Source organism: Hemitrygon akajei, chromosome 16 (genome assembly GCF_048418815.1).
Source record: "Hemitrygon akajei chromosome 16, sHemAka1.3, whole genome shotgun sequence".
In the NCBI taxonomy this organism is placed as follows: Eukaryota; Metazoa; Chordata; class Chondrichthyes; order Myliobatiformes; family Dasyatidae; genus Hemitrygon; species Hemitrygon akajei.
Genome location: NC_133139.1, coordinates 69,619,147 through 69,642,111, shown reverse-complemented (window position 1 = coordinate 69,642,111; position 22,965 = coordinate 69,619,147). Strand labels below are relative to the sequence as shown.

Genomic DNA, 22,965 nt, shown 5'->3' with positions numbered 1-22,965 from the left:
CCACTGTCCAAGTCCAAGGTCCGCGGCTGTCCATGTTCCCACTGTCCAAGTCCAAGGTCTGCGGCTGTCCATGCTCCCCCGTCCAAGTCCAAGGTCTGCGGCTGTCCACGTTCCCACTGTCCAAGTCCAAGGTCCGCGGCTGTCCATGTTCCCACTGTCCAAGTCCAAGGTCTGCGGCTGTCCATGTTCCCACTGTCCTAGTCATGGCCGGGGCGATCCCAGTTCCCTGTTTCCAAGTCCCAGGTCCGCGGTGATCCAAGTCCCTAGTCCGAGGTTCATGTTCCCCTTTGTCCTCCTTGATTTCCCGGTTCTCTGTGTAGCGAGTAATAAATACTATTTTATTGAACCTAAGAAAGACGTGTTTGTGTCCTGCGTGTGGGTCCTCTCCCAGCACCCTTGTCCCCACCTCGTGACAATTAGAGAGCTTAAGGTAAAAGAACCCTTGGGTGAAAGTGTTCATAATATGATTGAATTCACCCTGAATTTTGACAAAAAGAAGCTCAAGTAAAATTGTAACAGTATTACAGTGGAGTTACAGAATTACAGATGTTTCCTATGGTGGGAGAGTCTAAGACCAGAGGACACTGCCTCAGAATAGAAGGACATCCTATTAGAATGGAGATGAGGAGGAATTTCTTTAGCCAGAGAGTGGTGAATCTGTGGAATTCTTTGCCACAGGCAGCTGTGGAGGCCAAGTCTGTATGTATATTTAAGGCAGAGGTTGATAGATTCTTGATTGGTCAGGAATGAAGAGATGCAGGGAGAAGGCAGGAGATTGGGGCTGAGAGGAAAAAATGAATCAGCCATGAAAAATGGCAGAGCAGTCTCAATGGGCCAAATGGCCTAAATCTGCTCCTATTTCTTATGGTCTAAGATGATGGAGACACTGGAGACTGCAGATGCAAGAATAAAGGGAATAACTGACTGGTTGAATAAATGAAGTTTATGTAACAGAGCAGCAGTTTGGATCAGATCATGCTGTTTGTGTAATGTGCCGCTCATATTAGTCAAATCCAAAATCAAATTTATTGTCACATGCACAAGTCCATGTCTGCACAGGTTCAATAAAAAAAACTTACCTGTAGCAGCATCAGTTACAAGAAAATCAGAAATTCAAAATAAATTATACACAATTTTTACAAGAAATAATACAATTAAGAACAAAGAATCACTGTATCTTAGTGATCAGATTGCTCAGTGTTGCTAAACTGCCGTGATTAGGGTTTTGCCGGATGGTTCAAGAAATGAATGGTTGAAGGGAAGTAGCTGTTCTTGAACCTGGTGGCATGGGTCACTAGGTTTCCGTACCTCCTGCTGATGGTGAGGAGGTCCGGCTATACTAACAGAAAAAGAAAAGCTGACACAAAATGATGACAGGCCAGTTTAAAACGTAAGAGTGAGGTAAATAAAGTTGGGGAATTCGACACCGAGTCCAGACGGCCGGAATCTACCCAGGTGGAAGGTGAAACAGAAAACTTGGGTAGTAGAGGAGTTAAAGGAAGTGAGGAGGGCAGTGCAACTGGGTCAAGAGAGAAGATCAGCCATATTCAAAGGAAGAGGAGACTTGAGGAGGCAAATGAATGACTCCTGTTCCTACTTCTATGAAAAGATCCAACTTTTCTATCTAAAGGAATGTCCGGCCTAGTGGCTAGCGTAACACTACTACAGTACCAGCAGTCTGGGTTCAATTCTCCCCACGTCTGGAAGGAGCTTGCACATTCTCCATGTGACCATGTGGGTTTCCTACAGGGGCTCTGGTTTCCTCCCACATTCCAAAGATGTAGGGGATTAGCAAGTTAAGTGGTCACTTAGGTGTCAATAGATAGATAGGTACTTTATTGATCCCAAAGGAAATTACAGTGTCACATTAGCACTACAAGTGCACAGGTAGAAATATTAGAAGAGATGTAGAAAGAATAAAAGATAGGTTATCACAATCGGTCTAACAGGAGGGGGTCATCACTTCCCTGGCTATAGGTTGACTCATTATAGAGCCTAACGGCTGAGGGTAAGAATGACCTCATATACCGCTCTTTGTAGCAGCGCAGTTGTCTTAGTCTGTTACTGAAAGTGCTCCTCTGTTCAGCCAAGGTGGCACGCAGAGGGTAAGAAACATTTCCCAGAATTGCCAGGATCTTCCACAGGGTCCTTTGTTCTACCACAGCCTCCAGCGTGTCCAGTTTGACTCCTCTAACAGAGCCAGCCTTTCTAATCTGTTTATTGAGCCTGTTGGCATCACCTATGTTGATGCCACAACCTCAGCACAGACTGCATAGAAGACTGGTACTGGCGACAACAGACTGGTAGAACATGTGAAGGAGAGGCCTGCATACTCCTAAGGGTCTCAGTCTCCTCAGGAAGTAGAGGCGACTCTGGACGTTCTTGTACACAGACTGGGCGGTGCATGCTATTTGGGCCAGAAGTGTTCATTATAGAGCTGTAACTAAATAACTACATAAACATGCGAAGACAAAAGATGAAACATGAATACTAGAGGAGTCCAGGAAAGTGGAGAGAGTGCAGGTAAATCGGCTTGAGGAAGATCAGGTATATTTTTACTGATATAAGTTGTGAAATTTGCTGTTTGCTGGCAGCAGTGCAATGCAATACATAAAAAACCATGTTACAATTAGAAATCTATAAAAATAAATATTGTGCAAAATGAGAGCAAAATACTGAGGTCGCATTCATGGACCATTCAGAAATCTGATGGAGGGGATTAAACTATTCCTAAAGCTCTGAGTCTGTGTCTTTTGGTTTCTGTACCTTCTTCCTGATGGAAGTAATGAGAAGAGAGCATGCCCTGGGTTGTGGGGGTCCTTAATAATGGATGCTACCTTCTTGAGGCAACACCTCTTGAAGATGTCCTCATTGCTGGGGAAGGCTAGTGCAATGAGAAAATTCCTGTTTCTTTTTCTATGTAAGGATAGCCACAAAAGGAGGCCATTCAGTCATTTATGGTCATGGCAGCTCTATTCAAGAACAATTTAACCAGTCCCATTCCACTGCTTCTCCTTTTAGACCTGCCGTTGATGTAGTGCATTTCATAGAACATAGAATAGTACAGCACATTACAGGCCCTTCGGCCCACAATGTTGTGCCGACCCTCAAACCCTGCCTCACGTATAACCCCCCACCTCAAATTCCTCCATATTCCTGTCTAGTAGTCTCTTAAACTTCACTAGTGTGTCTGCCTCCACCACTGACGCAGGCAGTGCATTCCACACACCAACCACTCTCTGAGTGAGAAACCTTCCTCTAATATCCCCCTTGAACTTCCCTCCCCTTACTTTAAAGCCATGTCCTCTTGTATTGAGCAGTGGTGTCCTGGGGAAGAGGCGCTGGCTGTCCACTCCATCTATTCCTCTTAATATCTTGTACACCTTGATCATGTCTCCTCTCATCTTCCTCCTCTCCAAAGAGAGAAGTCCTAGCTCCCTTAATCTCTGATCATAATCCATACTCTCTAAACCAGGCAGCATCCTGGTAAATCTCCTCTGTACCCTTTCCAATGTTTCCACAACTACCCACACCCACAGATTTTGATTTCAAAAATTACCCACACGGCTGCCAGTCTTAACCTATATTGATGAGTTACAAGTCATAGTCTTAAGAAGAAATCAACATTAAAATGCTTTTAACACTTGGGATAACCTGCATTGAGTTCCAAGACTTTCCAATATCGGTGTGGCTTTACCTGCTTTCTCTCAGGCACCTCCCGCCACCAATCCCGGTCAGCACATACGCAAGCAAACTGCCTTTGTACTCGGGGAACTTCATTCCTTTTCGCCAAGTTAAATATTCTCAAGTTCTCCTGTGTCAGCGGAAGAGTGCGTAAACGCTCCACAATATCCTGGTTGAAATCAGAAAATAAATGCATCTGCACTTCAAAACCTGGAGAAGGCATCAGCTATATAATGCAGAGTTTTACTTAATTAGTCAAACATGGGGGAGGCACCGAATATACTCGTCGCTATTGCCACACAACAGCAAAGACCTGATCGGTCCTGATGTCAGCTTCTGTCTGTGTGAAGTTTGCCCGTTCTCCCAACTTTCCCCCAGGTCCTCTGCTGTTCTCCCACCACTCAAAGACATGCATGTGGCAAATTAAATGGCCACTGTAAACTGAACCTCGTTTGTCGAATCTGGGGTCAATTGATGAGAAAGTGGGGGGGGGGAATGGGACTAATGTGGAATTGGAGTAAATGGGTGGCTGATGAACAGCAGCTAAAGAGCGTCGAAAGCAACCTTTTCTGTGATGTAGCTCGTTACGAATCCTTCAAGAATGATGCCGATGAGGAGAACGGGAAGGGGCGTGACGGAAGCCAAAATGGGGGATGGAAAAAGAGAGGAGGTGGAGGGAGGGGACGTTAGAGACTTCAACCTTCATGCCGTCAGACTGGAGGCTATCCCAAAGGAATATGAAATGCTGTTTCTCCAACCTGAGAGTGACCTCGTCATGGCAGTAGAGGAACTGCGGACTGACACATCAGAATGGGAATGGGAAACAGAATTAAAGAGGGTGGCCAACCATATGTATAATTAATATATAATAATAATAATATTATTTCTCACTGACCTGATCTGCAACAAGATAACTCCTGTTACAGCTTTTAGCCAGCTCAAAAATCTCGCAAACTTGTTAACTTCGCAGTAAATAAACACAGTTAACAATTTAAAGAATTGACAATAAGTCCCTTTCCTGTCATTTTCTCTGGAATCCACCAGGTAAACTACGTAAAAAGAAGAAACACACTGCCAGCACCCAGTATCTAATCTGCAGGGTTACGTTACCTGTAGGTCCCGATCCACATTATCTTCTTCCTGTGAAGAGAGAGATACAGTAGGTTCATGGTGCCAACAACCAAACGAGCTCATTCAGATGCCTTTGGGGAATGCAATTGCCCCCTTACAGCCAGATAACGCATTTAAAGATTAAAGATCCATTTTATTTGTCACATGTACATCAAAACATACAGTGAAATGTGTTCTTTTTTTAAAAAAATTTATTAGGATAAAATGTGGGGTTTGCCCTGCCAGCTCTTCAAGACGTGCTGCCCACCAGTCCCCCAATTTAATCCTAGCCTAGTCACAGGACAATTTAACTTACAACCGGGAAGTCTTTGGACTGTGGGAGGAAACCCACGTGGTCACGGAGATAACGAATAAACTCCTGACAGGCAGCGGCAGGAATTGAACCCGGGTCGCCTGTACTGTAAAGCGGTGTGCTAACCACTACGCTACTGTGCCACCCATTGTTCTGTGGCGGTGACCAATCCAGTCTGAGATGTGCTGGGGGGTGCACAAGAGAGTTGCCATGCCTACAATTCACTAACCCTAACAACTCATACACCTTTGGAATGTGGGAGGAAGGAGAGCATCCGCAGGAAACCTGGCCAGTCACAGTCACAGTACAAACTCCTTAGAGACAATAGCAGGGATTGATCCTGCCTCTTACAGCTGGTGATGCAAAGGGTTACACCAACCTCTAACTACATGCCACCCATTTAGACGGGTATGTGGAAAGAAAAGGCCCCGTAATCAGCATCGGAATCAGCTTTCTGTGCCAAACACAGGCAAATGGGACCAGCTCACGTGGGCATCTTGATTGCATGAACAGGTTAGGCCAACAGGCCCATTTCTATGCTGTACAAGCAACGCCAATATGAAGGAGCGCGAGAGTAGGCGTAATTGATGCGTGAAATAGGTCTAATTGTCAAATAAACATCAGCCAGAACTCAGCCAGGGGAATTTGTTGTTGAACTAGGCCCAGGGGATTGGCGAGCATTGACAAAAGATGGTTAAACTAATGCTTCATCTGTAAGATTGCTATTTTAACTGCAGACACTCTTGCCATAAAATGTTTTAGGAACAGCCTCTATCCCCAACAGATTTCTGAACGGTCCATGAACCTGTAAGCACCAGCTCATTCTCCCTCCGTCGCAGAATTTATTTACATGTATTTTAGTTCTTAATGTAACTTACAGCAATTTTTGTGCACTGTACCGCTGCCTCAGAACAGCAATTCGCATGATCTAGTAGAAATAATAAAACTGATGCTGATTCTGAACATTTACCTTTGATCATCTAGTGATATCTGGAAAAAGGGTTGAATTTATGATCTGATGAATCAGAGATGACGACCCAGGCACTGGTGAAGCCATACGTTAAGTGGTAGAGAGTAACACAAAAAGTGCTGGGGCAGCTGAGACAAACACAACTTGGTTGGAGATTCATTCACCATTTGAATGCCAAATCTGCTACAATAAAGTCAAGTGAAAGCGAAATGAGAAAGATACTGCATGATGCCACAACTGCCTCCATGTCAAACACCATGAACTGTTCCCCAACGAAGGACAAACAGGCGTTGGTGACACGAAGCTGGGCGGCGGTGTTAGCTGTGAGGAGGATGCTAAGAGGATGCAGGGTGACTTGGATAGGTTAGGTGAGTGGGCAAATTCGTGGCAGATGCAACTTAATGTGGATAAATGTGAGGTTATCCACTTTGGTTGCAAGAACAGGAAAACAGATTATTATCTGAACGGTGGCCGATTAGGAAAAGGGGAGGTGCAACGAGACCTGGGTGTCATTGTACACCAGTCATTGAAGGTGGGCATGCAGGTACAGCAGGCAGTGAAAAAGGCAAATGGTATGTTGGCATTCATAGCAAAAGGATTTTAGTACAGGAGGTTCTACTGGAGTTGTACAAGGCCTTGGTGAGACCGCATCTAGAGTATTGTGTGCAGTTTTGGTTCCCTAATCTGAGGAAAGACATTCTTGCCATAGAGGGAGTACAAAGAAGGTTCACCAGATTGATTCCTGGGATGGCAGGACTTTCATATGAAGAAAGACTGGATCAACTAGGCTTATACTCACTGGAATTTAGAAGATTGACGGGGGATCTTATTGAAACATATAAAATTCTAAAGGGATTGGACAGGCTAGATGCAGGAAGATTGTTTCCAATGTTGGGGAAGTCCAGAACGAGGGGTCACAGTTTAATGACAAAGGGGAAGCCTTTTAGGACCAAGATGAGGAAAAACTTCTTCACACAGAGAGTGGTGAATCTGTGGAATTCTCTGCCACAGGAAACAGTTGAGACCGGTTCATTGGCTATATTTAAGAGGAAGTTAGATATGGCCCTTGTGGCTAAAGGGATCAGGGGGTATGGAGAGAAAGCAAGTACAGGGTTCTGAGTTGGATGATCAGCCATGATCATACTGAATGGCGGTGCAGGCTCGAAGGGCCGAATGGCCTACTCCTGCACCTATTTTCTATGTTTCTATGTTTCTAACCTCTGTGCCTCTGGTTGGACCAAGGAAGGTCCTTGCAACTCCGAGGAATCGTGACAGTAATGAAAGTAATGGTCCAACTACAGTAATTTGTGTAGGCAACCTTTAAAAACACAAACGCAAGAGATTCTGCAGATGCTGGTGATCCGGAGTAACACATACAAAATGCTGGAGGAGCTCTATGGAGAGGAATAAAGAGAAAGCAATTCAGGTCGAGACCCTTCATCAAGCACAAAACAAAGTACAAGAAAGTTTGACAATATATGTCCTTACCGAATCTCCAGGGTCGTTACCATCAGCATCTATACCAGAGAATAAGAAAGTTGTCAAGATTATATTTGTCTCAACTATTCTGGTCAATTGAATGAGCAGATAGCAAGTCAGCTGGCCAATCCCTAATCACATTAACCATTCTTCCGGTTTCTGGTTGTGTCAAGAGTCATTTTGACAAGGAGCTCATCTCAACACAAGCCACCTTGTTGGAAAGAGATTAAAGTTCGGGGTGGCAACAATCAATACTTGGACACTTTGAACATCCAGTGGGGTTCAATTGCAAAAAAAAATACAGGCAACGCTATAGTGTAGGAGCAGACAGGAGAATCAGGCTGATGATCACCGACATCAAATTTCAAAATAAATGTGTTGTCCAAGTATGTACTGTATATGTCACCATATACTACCCTGAGATTCATTAGCTTGCAGGCATTTACAGTAAAACAAAACTTACGATAAAGTCAATGAAAATCTACACCCAAACAAAAACTGACAAATAACCAACGTGCAAAGAAAAACAAATGTGGGTGGGCGGATGGAACTGATAACGTGGAGTTGTAGACTCCTTGGAAGTTGGTCCATAGATTGTGAAATGAATTGTTTAGCAGCAGTACAGTGCAAGCTCATAAAATCACCACAAGGTGCAACACAACCTGAAGCCCCTCACCCAAAAATTCAGGAACATTTTGTTCCCTCAGCCAACAGGTCCATGAACCCATGAATGCTATTTCATTATTCCTTTTGTATTTGGACTTTATTTATTTATGAAATTTATACTGGGCATGAGCAGTTACCTTTTTAGAACAACATTAAACACAGAACAGTACAGCACAGGAACAGGCCCTTCAGCCCACAATGCTGTGCCAAATCAACTAAATAGTAAATTAAAAAATACCCCAGAAACTAATCCTTCCTACCTGTACAATGTCCACATCCCTCTATCTTCCTCATATTTATGTGTCTATCTAAACATCTCTTAAAAGCCTCTAATGTACTTGCCTCTACCACCATACCAGGCAGCTGTTACACGGGGGCGACGGAGGAGAACCCAAGTGCAGGACACTGGCACATCGACTCAGTTGGAGAGGCTGTCGTAGGCTTGAACATAGAGCAGGAAACCAGGAGGATCTTGACAAGGAGACGGGATTCACAGGGATTCTCTAGAACTAGGGCGGAACTTAGAATTGCCGATTCCAATCGGAATAGGGAACGAAGTATCACACAAGGATTGATCAATGAACTGGCAACCTGTGGTAGGGTCATCCTCGTATTTATTTTCCAGTCTCTGATTGAAAGCCAGATGTACGGCAATTGGGTAACTAGCAGCAATTAATTGAAATTGGGGCATGATCAGGGAGAAAGGGGTGTTAAAGGGGAACGGCTGACCGGAACCATGACAGCAGCACATTCCAGGCATCTGCCACTCTCTGAGTAAAATACTTACCCCTCACGTCCCCTTTGAGCCCCTCATGTCCCCTTTGAGCCCCTCACATCCCCTTTGAGCCTACACCCTCTGACCTTCAATGAATGCCCTTTTGTGTGACTTTCAGTTCTTTTATAGGGAACATCAGCAATTGGAGCGATTACTAATACACTTTGGCTAATTATTGTTTTGCCTGACTTCACACACAAAGGTTGGAAAGTGAGGCAAGTGTTAACTTGTAACCAGGTCCATTAATTAATAATCAAAATCATTGATAATAATGAATCACTCATCATTATGATCAGAGACTGGAGTTGGAGCCCAGTGTCTGTGAGACTGAAAATCTGGGGCCAAGGAGTGGAGGCCCAGATATGGCCTATCCTGGAGCTGGAGACCTTTGTTGGTGGGAGGGAAGGAAAGGGGCTTGCTTTGCTGTTGTCATCTTCTGTTCTGTTGATGCTGCTGTCTCCATTGTTCTCTGTCCTGCATTGTGTTGTTTTGAACATGCTGTGTTGGTGCAGGAATGTGTGGTGACACTTGCAGGCTGCTGGTTGTTGATACAGATGGCGCATTTCTCTGTATGTTTTGAAGTACATGTGATAAATAAATCTGAATCTGAAATTCAGGTTTCTGGCTGGGCCTTGTCATTGGAATCTCTTTCATATGAATTGGAATGTAGGAGCCTTTACTGGGACATTCAGAAACATAACACCTATTGAGAATTTGATCTGTGCTTGAGAAAGATCACCATACAATAAGATTGACACCTGACCTTACGGTTATGATCTTGCACTTTAATGTCTACCTGCACTTAAACTTTCTCTGTAGCTATTACACCTTATTCTGAATTGTTATTGTTCTGTCTCAATGCTTTGTGTAATGATTTGATGAATACCGTGCAAGACAAGCTTTTCACTGTATCTTGGTGTGTGTAATAAACAACAGCAATACCAATGCCTTAATTCCAAAGTTCCCTTCCAAAAGGGGTTAGATGAGGCAAGGTATTGCTCTACAACTCTAATAACTCAACAAAGAGAGCACTGAACTTCAGATGTTAAGTTTCCTCAAACCAAGCACAACCACAAACTCTCTCCTGAGTTACAGTAGGTGAGCCCCACTCTCTCCTGATCACTATGGCCTGATATCAGGGGGAGATCTCCAGTTCATCTTGGATAAGGAGCAAAGCTAATCATAATTCCAAGTATGCACCGGATCCTTTTTGGGATTATGAGCCAATGGGCAAGACACTGAAGAACAGATTGCACTACGGTCACCAGCCCACCTTCAGCTTGTTCCTTCAGCCGGATGATTTCTTCAGCCACCAGGTCATATTCATTGTCGTATCTACCCATCAAGGTTTCAGCCTTGCCCACGGGGATCTCCTTTGCATGGAACAGTTCTCGGAGCCTCCTGGTGCTTTTCTCTGTCTGCCGAGAAGAGGAGAGAGTTCTGAGATTTCACAGTTTTAATAATTGACTTTAAGCACCGACTTATGGTTAACAAGTTGGCAGGAGGCACTAAAACAGACGACAATGAAGAAGCACATCAAAAAATTACCAGGGGATCTTGATCGGCAAGGTAAGGGGGCTGAGGAACAGAAAGCAGACATTAATTCAGATTAGTGTGTGATGTTGCATTTCAGAAAGTCAAATCAAAACGGGACTTCCACAGAGAACAGCAGGCCCCTGCGAAGAGTTGTAGAACACAGGAACCTTGGAGTTCAGGTACATAGTTCACCGAAAGCAAAGTCACAAGCAGACAATGTGCTGAAGAAAGCTTTTGGCAAGCTGCCCTTCATTAGAGAAGGCTTTGAGTATAGAAATTGGGATTTTATGTTGCAGTTGTACACTGATGAGGCTACACTTGGTGTTGTGCATTTAATATTTGAGTTATATTGTAAATGCATTGTTTAGGTGTTCTTATTCATTCCAATAATTAATTATGGGGTATATATAAAAGTGAGGCCCCGTGCGTCCCCTGCTTTACAAATGTCCGTTTACGCCACTTTGCTTTTACAAAGGACCTACATTAGTAACCTGCTTTCGCATTACAAAGAGGATTTTCGGTTTTATGAAAATTTTTCCCATATAATTTCATGGTTCTTCGCTTTACGCCATTTCGGCTTAAGAAAGGTTTGATAGGAATGCTCTACCTTTGTAAAGGGGGGGGCACCTGTATATAAAAGTATGTAAATGGCATACATCATCATGCCACCACATCATATGTGTGCATCTTGCTGAAGTAAAGAACAAACTAAGACCCATTCTCCTGGGCTCCCAGCATTTGCCTTTCAATTAGTTTAATGTTTTGCAGTTACAAAACATAGCAGTGACTACGAGGTATTTTTAAAATGAACCCGAGATGACCACCTACCTGTTAAAGCACAATGAGATGTTCCAGTTTTTTTTTTAAAGGCACAATGAGAAACGGTTGAATTTTTTTTTAAGTGCAGCATATTTCCCTCACAAAAGGAAAGACAACCAAGTTTTGAAAAAAGGCAGAAAATAGAAGAATTCGGGGTTCATAAACGATCGGTACCAGCTTATGATAATTATATTAAAAAGAGCAAAAATAGCTGGATACATCAGAACGATAGACCCATTCCATTGCAAATTGAGCAGTATTTTAAAGCAAATGAAATGGCCAATTAGAAACAGGTTTTGCTGAGTGCATTAGATTTAAAAGCATACAAGTTGCTTAGAAATCTCATAGCTCCAACCAAACCAGTCAAAGTTAAGTTCGCCAATGGTTTGAAAGTAATGCAGGAACACTTAGAACCAAAAAACATTGTTCATTGCTGAACCCATACGTATGATTGAAGATTGAAATATCAAGGTGAAAGAGGTGAATGCGGTGGAGACCACAGCGGGCAGTAGCTGGGTCAGCTGCGTGGCAGTCACTCTTCATGGAAAGACTGAGTTTGAATGGCCACTCTCCTTGGTTCTGATGGGAGGATGTTTTCACAATTCTGAGATTTATGGGATTATTGGACTGTAGTTGGGGTCTGAGGTTCTTATTGCTTTATTCTGTGTGGTCAATCTGTTGGTTTTTGTGTGTGGGAGAAGGAGTTAGAGGTTTGGTGCTGTGGCACTGTTCCTTTTTGTAGAGGAGGGGTTGGGGCTTTGATGTTGTTGTTACTGTTCATTTTGTGAGGGGGGGTTGGGAGTTAGATGTTATTGTTGCTGTTTTTTTGCAAGGGAGGGGGTTGGTGGTTTGGGGTTTTTGGTGTTCTCGCTGCCATCTACTGGGTGGGCGATCTGTTGTTTTGTGTGCAAGGGAGGGGTGGGAGGTTTGGGGTTTGAAAGTTCTATTTGATTTTCTTTTTGTGCGGGGAGGGGCGTTGGTGTCTTTTCTTTCAACAGCTTCATAGTTTTTCATAAGGGGAATCAAAAGGAAGAATGTACATGGCTGAATTGAAGAAGTTGTCTGAGCATTGTCAGTACAGTGATGGGCTTAATGATGCACTGAGAGATTGTTTAGCTTGTGAAATCTTACAAGAAAACATTGAAAAGTGGCTCCTAACTGAAGCACAACTTACATTTAAAAGAACAGTTGAAATTGCTGTATCAATGGAAACGGCGGCAGAGAGGAAATTGAGGAAACACAAAGTACACTGCAGATGCTGTGGTCAAATCAACACGTACAAACAAGCTGGATGAACTCAGCAGGTCAGGCAGCATCCGTGGAAATGAGCAGTCAACGTTCCAGGCCGAGACCCTTCGTCAGAGTCCTGTTTGTACGTGTTGAGGAAATTGAGCTGCAGTCAGGAACGAAAGTGAGCACGGACAAAATTACAATGTCTAAACAGAAACCGGCCTGATTGAACAAGCTGTGTTACCGCTGTGGTAGGGGCTCACACACACCAGACCGATGCAGGTTTTGTTGCAAAGGACGACCTAACCCAAATGCAGGACACTGGCATGGAGACAGAGTTAGGATGCAGACGAGGGTGTGAGCGTGGCTGGAGCTGAACAGCAAACAGGAGGGTGAACGGAAAAGCAGGAGGCAGGCAAAACTTACCTTGACACAGGGCGTTGTTGTGGAGCTGGACGACAAACAGGAGACAGGTGGCAGGCAACACTTACCTTGACACAGAGCATTAAATGGAAAGGCAAATGGCAGGCAATACTTATGTTGACATGGAGAGACAGAGTTACACAGGTAAACCTTGGTACTGAAGTAAAACTTAGAATACACAATCCTAAGCTGCTGAGAATGTGAATTACCACACTGGCTAAAACAACAATCTAGCGATGAGCGGATGCAAAGCCAGGGATATTTATGCTGCAGGTCTAGATGAGAACCAGGTGTGCCGCAATCAAAGGGAATTAGGAGAATATGGGGAACTAACAGTCAGGAACATGACAGGTTTAAAGACGAAACCTGCAGGAAATGCAACAAAGGAAGACACATACAAAGGGCATGTCAGACAGACAAAAATAAATGGACTGCACAGGGAAGAGAAAAGGCTAAAAAGTCACGTTGCAGTTTCACAAAGAGCACTAATCTGCATACTGTTAATGAAAATCCTGAGAAGAGTGATGCAGGACTGGGTAGCCTTGAGATTTATAATGTGAAACTAACAATAGACAAACAATATCGCTTACACCAGAAGTGAACCAGCAAATTATTTAAAATGGAATCAGGCACTGACTAGGCTATTTCAGCAATTCCACAAAATGAGTTTGATCCTCTTTGTCAGGAAGGACTTTATTCCGCAGGAGTAAGACAAGTGAAATGGGTTGTTTTCATCAAACCAGCAAGGATTGTGCTGGGGCATCCCACAGTAGCGTCATGTTCCTGGCACCCACAACTCGTTAACCCTAACCTGTACATCTTTGGAATGTGGGAGGAATCTCAAGCACCCAGAAGAAACCTACGCGATCGTTCGAAGGCCACACAATCTCCTTAACACACAGTGATGAGAATTGAACGCTCATACCAGTCACTGTCGCTGTATATAGATTAGCTTATGCCGTATGGAAAATATATCGAAACCATATCGTGAAATGTGTCATTTGCGTTAAATCAAATCGGCGAGGATTGTACTGGGCAGCCCACAAGTGTTCCCATGCTTCCAGTGCCAACAAAGCATGCCCAAAACTCACTAATTCTAACAGAGTGTCTTTGGAACGTAGGAGGGAACCGGAGGAAATGTGGCAGGACTCCCGACCTTACGGCCAGTGCTGTGAAGCATTGCGCTAACGACTGAGCTACCGCGTGCGTTTGACAGGCCAGGGCTGTTTTCCTTGGTGCGGAGAAGAATGAGCGATGGTTTTATAAAGATCCAATTCAAAGGGCCAATATCCAAACCGGAAGCTTTGTCCTACCTGGAATCTGGGATTTGTGACCACAAATGCAGCTTCTCCTGCGTACTAGGCCTGCTCTGCCTGCAGAGGCCATTGCAATCGATGTCTCAGTTTCATAGCCTCAAGACCATTCCAGGCAGCTGACCCAAACAGAACATAGATCATAGAAGAGTATAGTACAGGAGCAGGCCCTTCTGCTCACAAAGTTGCGCCAAACTAGCTAAAAACACCCAAACACTAACCCCTCATACCTACATCTTGACCATATCCCGCCATCTTCCTTCAATGCATGTGCCATTCCAAAGGTCTCTTAAAAGCCTCTAATGTACTTGCCTCTACCACCATACCAGACAACACATTCCAGGCATCCACTACTCTCTGAGTAAAAAACTTACCCCTCACGCCCCCCCCCCCTTGAACCTGCCCCCTCTCACTTCAATGTATGCCCTCTCATATTGGATGTTTCATCCCTGGGAAACAGATACTCCCTGTCTACTCTATCTACACCTCTCATAACCTTGTAAACCTCTACCAGATCTCCCCTCAGCCTCCGGCACTCCGGAGATAACAACCCAAGTTTATCCAGCCTCAAAACCAGGCAGCACCCAGGTAAACCTCTTCCCCACCCTCTCCAAAGCCTCAACATCCTTCCTATGGTGGGGAGACCAGAAATGTATGCAATACTCCAGAGATGGCCTAATCCCTGGGTCTAAAGCTATCTATTTAATCAGAGAGCTTGGTGTTTTTCCTGGGGACAATCCCCACCACCCTTTCTCCAACTTCGTAATGTTGGTGTGGGGGTTCAGGGATCACCTGTACCATAACTATTGAAATTTTAGGTCAATGGCTCACACACAGTAGAGTTATCCCTGTGGAGTGGAAAAGAACACCCATTCAAGATGGCGCCAACTTCAGGTCAAGATGGCGCCTGCGTACAATGCTCCTTCGGTCAATGCCTTCTGGGTAGATCATGAAAGTTTATATATTTTTATGTCTTTTACGTTTTTCATCTTGAATGTGATTCTGGAGCTGTTGGAGCCTGCGATCTGCAGATCGGAGATAGTTTGGGTGTTTTAGTGCTCTGCAGTCTCCGAGAGGATTCCGGGAGGCAGAGGCAGTGTGTGCATGAACCTTGGGGCGAGAAAGCTGCAGGATGGGACGCGAGCCAACGTTCGACTCCATTTCGCTGATTAATGTGAGAAGGGAGTCTGAAACATCAAGGCAAATGCAGAGGGTGAACACTGGCTGCCTTCCCTTTCATCACTGGTGGGGTCACTCCACTGCTGGAGAGGGGAGACTGCCTTTTCATCGCTGGGGGTGGGAATCACTCTGCTATTGGAGAAGGAAAGGCCCGCCACTGTGTCTGGAGAATATTAACCAGGTTTTCTACATTTTCGATATGGACTTGGACCACAGGCTTGTTCTCAGTCTTATAGTTTTTTATGTTCAATGTTTATCGCTGGATCTTTCTCGGTTTTTTTTTGTGTGCAGGGCAGGGGGATTTGGGGGCCAATGTGCCTGTTCCATTTTTGCTCTTTTTTTGTGTGGGGAGGAGGGATTTTGGGGTTGATATTAATGCTGCCATTCTTTTTTTTTCTTGGTTTCCTGGCTATCCGGAGAAGAAGAATTCCAGTGTGTATACTTCAACAATAAATGAACCTTTGACTCAATGCACCTACAATACAGTGGCATGCAAAAGTTTGGGCACCCCGGTCAAAATTTCTGTTACTGTGAATAGTTATGTGAGTAGAAGATGAATTGATCTCCAAAAGTCTTAAAGTTAAAGATGACACATTCTTTTCAACATTTTAAGCAAGATTAGTGTATTATTTTTGTTTTGTACAATTTTAGAGTGAAAAAAGGAAAGGAGCACCATGCAAAAGTTTGGGCACCCCAAGAGGTTTGAGCTCTCAGATAACTTTTACCAAGCTCTCAGACCTTAATTAGCTTGTTAGGGCTATGGCTTGTTCACAGTCATCGTTAGGAAGGACCAGGTGATGCAAATTTCAAAGCTTTATAAATACCCTGACTCCTCAAACCTTGTCCCAACAATCAGCAGCCATGGGCTCCTCTAAGCAGCTGCCTAGCACTCTGAAAATTAAAATAAATGATGCCCACAATGCAGGAGAAGGCTATAAGAAGATAGCAAAGCGTTTTCAGGTAGCCACTTCCTCAGTTCGTAATGTAATTGAGAAATGGCAGTTAACAGGAATGGTGGAGGTCAAGTTGAGGTCTGGAAGACCAAGAAAACTTTCTGAGAGAAGTGCTCGTAGGATTGCTGGAAAGGCTAATCAAAACCCCTGTTTAACTGCAGAAGACCTTCAGGGAGATTTAGCAGACTCTGGAGTGGTGGTGCACTGTTCTACTGAGCAGCAACACCTGCACAAATATGACCTTCATGGAAGAGTCATCAGAAGAAAAGCTTTCCTGCATCCTCACCAGAAAATTCAGCGACAGGATTGCAAAGGAACATCTAAACAAGCCTGATGCATTTTGGAAATAAGTCCTGTGGACTGATGAAGTTAAAATAGAACTTTTTGGCCACAATGAGCAAAGGTATGTTTGGAGAAAAAAGGGTGCAGAATTTCATGAAAAGAACACCCCTCCAACTGTTAAGCATGAGGGGCGGATCGATCATGCTTCGGACTTGTGATGCAGCCAGTGGCACGGGCAACATTTCACTGGAAGAGGGAAGAATGAATTCAATTAAATACCAGCAAATTCTGGAAGCAAACATCACACCGTCTGTAAAGAAGCTGAAGATGAAAAGAGGATGGCTTCAACAACAGCATAATGATCCTAAACACACCTCAAAAATCCACAATGGACTACCTCAAGAGGCACAAGCTGAAGGTTTTGCCATGGCCCTCACAGTCCCCTGAGCTAAACATCATCGAAAATCTGTGGATAGACTCAAAAGAGCAGAGCATGCAAGACGGCCCAAGAATCTCACAGAGCTAGAAGCCCTTCACAAGGAAGAATGGGTGAAAATCCCCCAAACAGGAATTGAAAGATTCTTAGCTGGCTACAGAAAGCGTTTACAAGCTGTGATACTCGCCAAACGGGGTGTTACTAAGTACTGACCATGCAGGGTGCCCAAACTTTTGCTACGGGCCCTTTACCTTTTTTGTTATCTTGGAACTGTAAAAGATGGAAATAAAAAAGTAATCTTGCTTAAAATATCAAAGAAATGCGTCATCTTTAACCTTGTGCCTTTTGGAAATCTGGTCATCTTTTACTTGCTCAGCTATTCACAGTAACAGAAATTTTGACCAGGGATGCCCAAACTTTTGTATGCCACTGTATATGAACGATCTGGCGAGCTGATGTATTATTAGCTCTAAAGTCACAGGCAAATTAAAGCAGGAAGTGCAATCAGCTCTCAGCAGCTCAAGAACATTTGCGCTCAGAGGGGAAGAAGAGTTAATGTTTCAGGTCCCAGAAATGTCTCGGGCTTGAAATGTTATTACCATCGAGGAGGAGGAACATAAACCTAAAGACCCATGCTCAGTGCTTTGGAGACAACTTCTTCCTCTCTGCCATCAGCTTTTCAAATAGTCCAAGAATCTATGAACATCTTTTGCATTATTTAGTTACTTAGTAATTTTTAAGTCTTTGCACTGTATTGCTTTGACAAAATAACAAATTCCTCATCAGATAAGTCAGTGATAATAAATCCCATTCTGACTCTTTCCACAGATACTGGGATCTGGAAGAGGGGCCCGAGTGTAGTGTATCAATGCTTGCTGATGATACTAGAGTGAGTGGAAAAGCAAATTGTGCAGAAGATATGGAGAGTCTGCAGGGAGATAGAGATAGGTTAAGTGACTGGGCAATGGTCTGGCAGATGTGGTACAATGTTGGTAAATGTGAGTTCATCCACTTTGAAAGGAAAAATGGAAGCAGGTTATTATTTAAATAGTAAAACATTGCAGCATGCTGCTGTTCAGAGGGACTTGGGAGTGCTTGTGCATGAATTACAAAAGGTTGGTTTGCAGGTAGAGGAGACTCTCGGGAAGGCAAATGGAATGTTGGCCTTCACTGCTAGAGAGATTGAATTTAAGGGCAGGGATATTATGCCACAACTGTATAGGGTACTGGTGAGGCCGCACCTGGAGTACTCCGTGCAGTTCTGGTCTCCTTATTTGAAGAGGGATATACTGGCTTTGGAGGCAGTTCAGAGGAGGTTCACCAGGCTGATTCCGGAGGTGAAGGGGTTAGACTATGAGGAGAGATTGAGTCGCCTGGGATTATACTCGCTGTAATTCTGAAGAATGAGAAGATCTCTTCTAGAAACGTATAAAATTATGAAACGGATAGATAAGATAGAGGCAGGAAAGTTGTTTCCACTGGTGGGTGAGACTAGATCTAGGGGACATAGCCTCAAGATCTGGGGGAGTGGATTTAGGATGGAGATGAGGAGGAACTGCTTTTCCCAAAGGGTGGTGAATCTGTGGAATTCTCTGGCTAGTGAAGCAGTGGAGGCTGCCTCAGTAAATATATTTAAGACAAGGTTGGATGGATTCTTGCATAGTAGGGGATTTAAGGGTTACGGGGAAAAGACAGGTAGGTGGAGATGAGTCCATGGTCAGATCAGCCATGATCTTATTGAATGGCGGAGTAGGCTCGACAGAGAGGCCAGATGGCCAACTCCTGCTCCTATTTCTTATGCTCATATGCTGCCTGGCCTGTTGAGTGTTTACATCATTTTCTGCTTGTTTCCAGCAGCTGCGGTTTTATATATATACACTCAGTGACCACATTTCTTTTTAGGTACATCTGCTCTTTAATGCAAATATCTAATCGGCCAATCATCTGGCAGCAAGTCAATGCATAAAAGCATGCAATTCATGATCAAGAGGTTCAGCTGATGTTGAGACCAAACATCAGAATGGGGAAGAAATGTGATCTAAGTGACTTTGACCGTGGAATGATTATTGGTGCCAGACAGGGTGGTTTGAGTATCTCAGAAACTGTTGATCTCTGGGATTTTCACACACACACACATACACACACGAGTCTCTAGATTTTACAGAGAATGGCATGAAAAACAAAAAAAATCAAGTGAAAGGCAAGTCCATGGGTGGAAGCGCCAAGTTAATGAGAGAGGTCAAAGGAGAATGGCCAGACTGGTTCAAGTTGACGGGAAGGCGATAGTAACACAAATAACCACGTGTTACAACAGCGGTGTGTGGGAGAGTATCGCTGAATTCACAACACACCAAACCCTTAAAGTGGATGGGCTATAGCAGCAGAAGGACACACTGGGTTCCATTCCTATCCTAATAAAGTGGCCACTGAGTGTATAGTGTTAACCCTGTTGAGTGGGAGAGAATCAACAGATGAAAACACACAATGCCCTTATATAAAGGACCTAACAAACTGATGTGCTATTATAAAACCACAGTCTAATAAAAACAGGAAGAGCAATCACCTCCTAACAGCTCAGCAACATCTGCACTCAGAGGGGAAGAAAAGTTAATATTTCAGGTCCTAGAAATGACTCCAACAGTGATCTGATGTATATCAGTGAACTCTGCCCTTGTGTGTGGAGCTTGGGTGCACTTCCTGAAGGACTGCAGAGCTTCAAACTCCGAGATCTGTGTCAGATACCTGGGGTGGTCCTGAGGCTAGAATTATATTGGCCACCACTGACAAAGCAAATGAGAACGTGAGGAAATCTGCCGATGCTTGAAATTCAAGCAACAACACACACAAAATGCTGGTGGAACACAGCAGGCCGGGCAGCGTCTATAGGGAGAAGCGCTGTCGACGTTTCGGGCCGAGACCCTTCGTCAGGACAAATGAGAGGTTGCATTGAGCCATGCAGCATGGAGGACGCTGGTCTAAATGTTGAAGGAACTCAGCACGTCAGGCAGCATCTATGATGAAAAACAAAGTGTTGACGTTTCGGGCCGAGACGCAGGTGGTGGAAGTCCAGAGCAACACACAGAAAATGCCAGAAGCACTCAGCAGGGCTGGCAGCATCCATGTGAAGGAACAGAATGTTGGTGTTTTGGGCCGAGACCCTTCATCAGGTTGGGAAAGGAGGGGGGAAAGGCCAGAATAACATGATGGGGGAAGGGAAGGAGTACAAGCTAGAAGGTGATAGATGAAGCCAGGTAGGTAGGAGAGGGGGGATGAAGTGAGAAGCTGGAAGGTGCTAGATGGAAAAGTTAAAGGGGTTCTCTTGTGTTCGGTCTAACTGGTTCATGTCAACCAAAATGCCCACCCAAGCTGGAAGATATGCCCATGAAGTATTGTCTTAAGACATTCAAGATGGCCTGTAAAGACAAGCTGTGATGTTGGGAATTGATTATTTGCATAGTGCGATTATTGCACCAAAATCAGCTTCTGTTAATTGTAAATAAAACAGAAAATGTTGGAAAAACTTAGCTGCAAATGTCTGAGGAGAAACGTTTCAGGTTGAAGAGCATTTCTCAGAAATAAGGAAGAGTACAAAGATGGCGACAGTCGAGGACGACATCCTTAAGATGGGTCAGGAAGCAACTCCTTTCATTCCAGAAGTTGACCTGCCGCTGCTGGAGCCTCTTACCTCCATTCTGGCGCTGTGTTTCCGGGCCGACCGGGCAATCTGGTGCTTCGCTGTCTCCGCGACGGTTCTACGAGGCTGCATGCAAAGTGCGCGGGATGGAGACCAGGAAGACTGGAGACAGGGAGTAAGCCCACGATTGACTCCATCTCTCGCTGATTAAAGCGCCGAGGAAGACTGAAATCACGGAGGCAGATGCGGAAGAGAGCGAGTGTTCAGAGCCATCTGCCAGCCTCTCACTCGCTGCTGCCGGAGGAGGGAGTCTGCGTGTGGCGGTCTCTCTCCCCCTCTCGCTCACCGCTCCTGATGGAAAATCCTTCTGTTCGAATGCTCTCTCTCTCTCTATGTTGTCTTTTTTTTTTACAAATTTAGTGCTACAGTATATACAAACCAGTGACGAACACAACTACGAGACAAACGACATTAAACTAAAATGTTTCCATCTCTGTCTATAATGGCGCTAATCCCCCACGGAGCCCAAGGGTCCCGGAATGCCTCTACAGTCACCGTGGACACCACGTCTTCCCTCTCAAGGGTTACCCGGGCACTGACATACCCCTAAACATTGCCAGGCAGTCTGCCCGGGCAAATCCCTCTGTCACCCGCTTCTAGGACCCGCAGATAACTGTTCTCACCAGCCCCAGGAGCAAGTTGACAAGGACATCCTCATAATGACCGTATATAAATAGGTCGGGGCTTAAATGTAACCAGAGGCAAGGAGCAGGCCTCACAGATGCGTGAAAAGGGGCTGCAGCCTCACACAGGTCATGCACATGTGGTACATGGTCTCCTCCAGCCCACGAAAGCAACATGCGACTGGGAGATCCACTTACAAACTCGTTACAGGTCACTGCCCTATGCAGCAACCTCCACCCTAGATCCTTAAGGTGCAGGGGAAGAACTCCCTGGTAAAGGGACTTCCAACGGGAACCCCCTCACCTCCAGGTGGAAAGACAGCTTGTCATGGCGCGTCGGATGGTGGACGAGGGCTAGGAAGTAAGTGGAGGGTGTGGAGCAGCAGCCCAAACCTGCATCCCTGAAAGGGATTGTGGGTGCTGATGAGAGTCGGCTCAAGTTGTGTGGGCTCGGCTCTCGGATAAGATTGTGGGGCTTGGGCCCGAGAAGCAGCTCCGGCGGTGCAGAGGCGAACACAACCTGAGTATTCCACACACCTGAACCGCACCAAGATCCACTGAAGTAGGGCAGGGATCCACCCTCTGCCACAGGAAGGGATTCCTGGCCTGCAGCAACCATTTCCAGACTCTCAGTAGATTCTGATAGAAGCCGGGCAGACTCCACAAAGCAGCACGGCTGATGCCCACCAGTGGTAGCTGCATCTCTTCGTGAAGAAAGCAGCCCCATTGGAGAAAGTACGTCACCAACCTGTGCCACCTGGAAGGGTGTTCGGCCTACAGGGATCTCTGCAGGGTCCTGAGGTGGACAGCTGCCAGCCGCATATGGACGCACACCAGCTACTCTCCACCCTCTCCTATTGGGAGACTTGAGACTGCCATGTAGACCCAGTGTTTCCTGTTACCCCAGAAGAAGTCCACTAACTTCCTCTGCATTCTTGCGACAAAGGGACAGGTGGTGCCAAGGTGACCACAACATGGAGGCCAGCAGCTGGTTTAAGACCACAGCCCTGATTTGATAGAAAAGCACCCCAGTCAGTTTGCCAGCCACATCTCCCCAGAAGGACTCAGGTCAACTCCCAGATAGAGGAGATGCTTGGCGCTCTACTCAGAAGCTCTCACCTCCTCCAGCAGGGAGTCCACCTGCCACTGACCCACTAACGGAGGACACTGCTGAGAAAACTTCCTGGCACTAGCGCATCCTCAACAGGTCACTGGGATCTGTCATCATTAGGAGCATGTCATCGGCGTAGGCCAAGAGGACCATCTCCATAAATGGTTTGTGCAGAACCAGACCCATCAGCCTCCACCGAAGAAGGCACAGGAATGGTTCAACACAGGTGGCATACAACTGGCCGGACTTGGGGCACCCCGGATGTACTCCTCTTCCAAAGGGAATGAGCGCTGTCAATAATCCTTTGATCTTAACAAGGCACTCTGCAGCATAGCATAGGAGCAGAACCTGGGCTACAAAGTGTGGTCT

The 22,965-nt window shown here is 45.1% G+C and overlaps 1 protein-coding gene across 2 annotated transcripts in view; it reads right to left on the bottom strand.

Annotated features, from left to right (window-relative positions):
• LOC140740156 (shiftless antiviral inhibitor of ribosomal frameshifting protein homolog) overlaps positions 1–22,965 on the bottom strand; it is a 43,614-nt gene that overhangs the window by 8,431 nt on the left and 12,218 nt on the right. The window contains exons 1-5 of one of the 2 annotated variants that reach the window (XM_073069124.1): positions 10,546–11,479; positions 10,271–10,415; positions 7,566–7,594; positions 4,795–4,824; positions 3,698–3,853 (exon numbers count right to left, since the gene is read on the bottom strand). In XM_073069124.1, the coding sequence (XP_072925225.1) occupies positions 3,698–3,853; positions 4,795–4,824; positions 7,566–7,594; positions 10,271–10,340 (285 nt within the window). In that variant the 5' untranslated portion in view covers positions 10,341–10,415; positions 10,546–11,479. Of the gene's footprint in view, positions 1–3,697; positions 3,854–4,794; positions 4,825–7,565; positions 7,595–10,270; positions 10,416–10,545; positions 11,480–22,965 lie in introns of those variants that run through there. The other variant, XM_073069123.1, reaches the window with a different exon arrangement.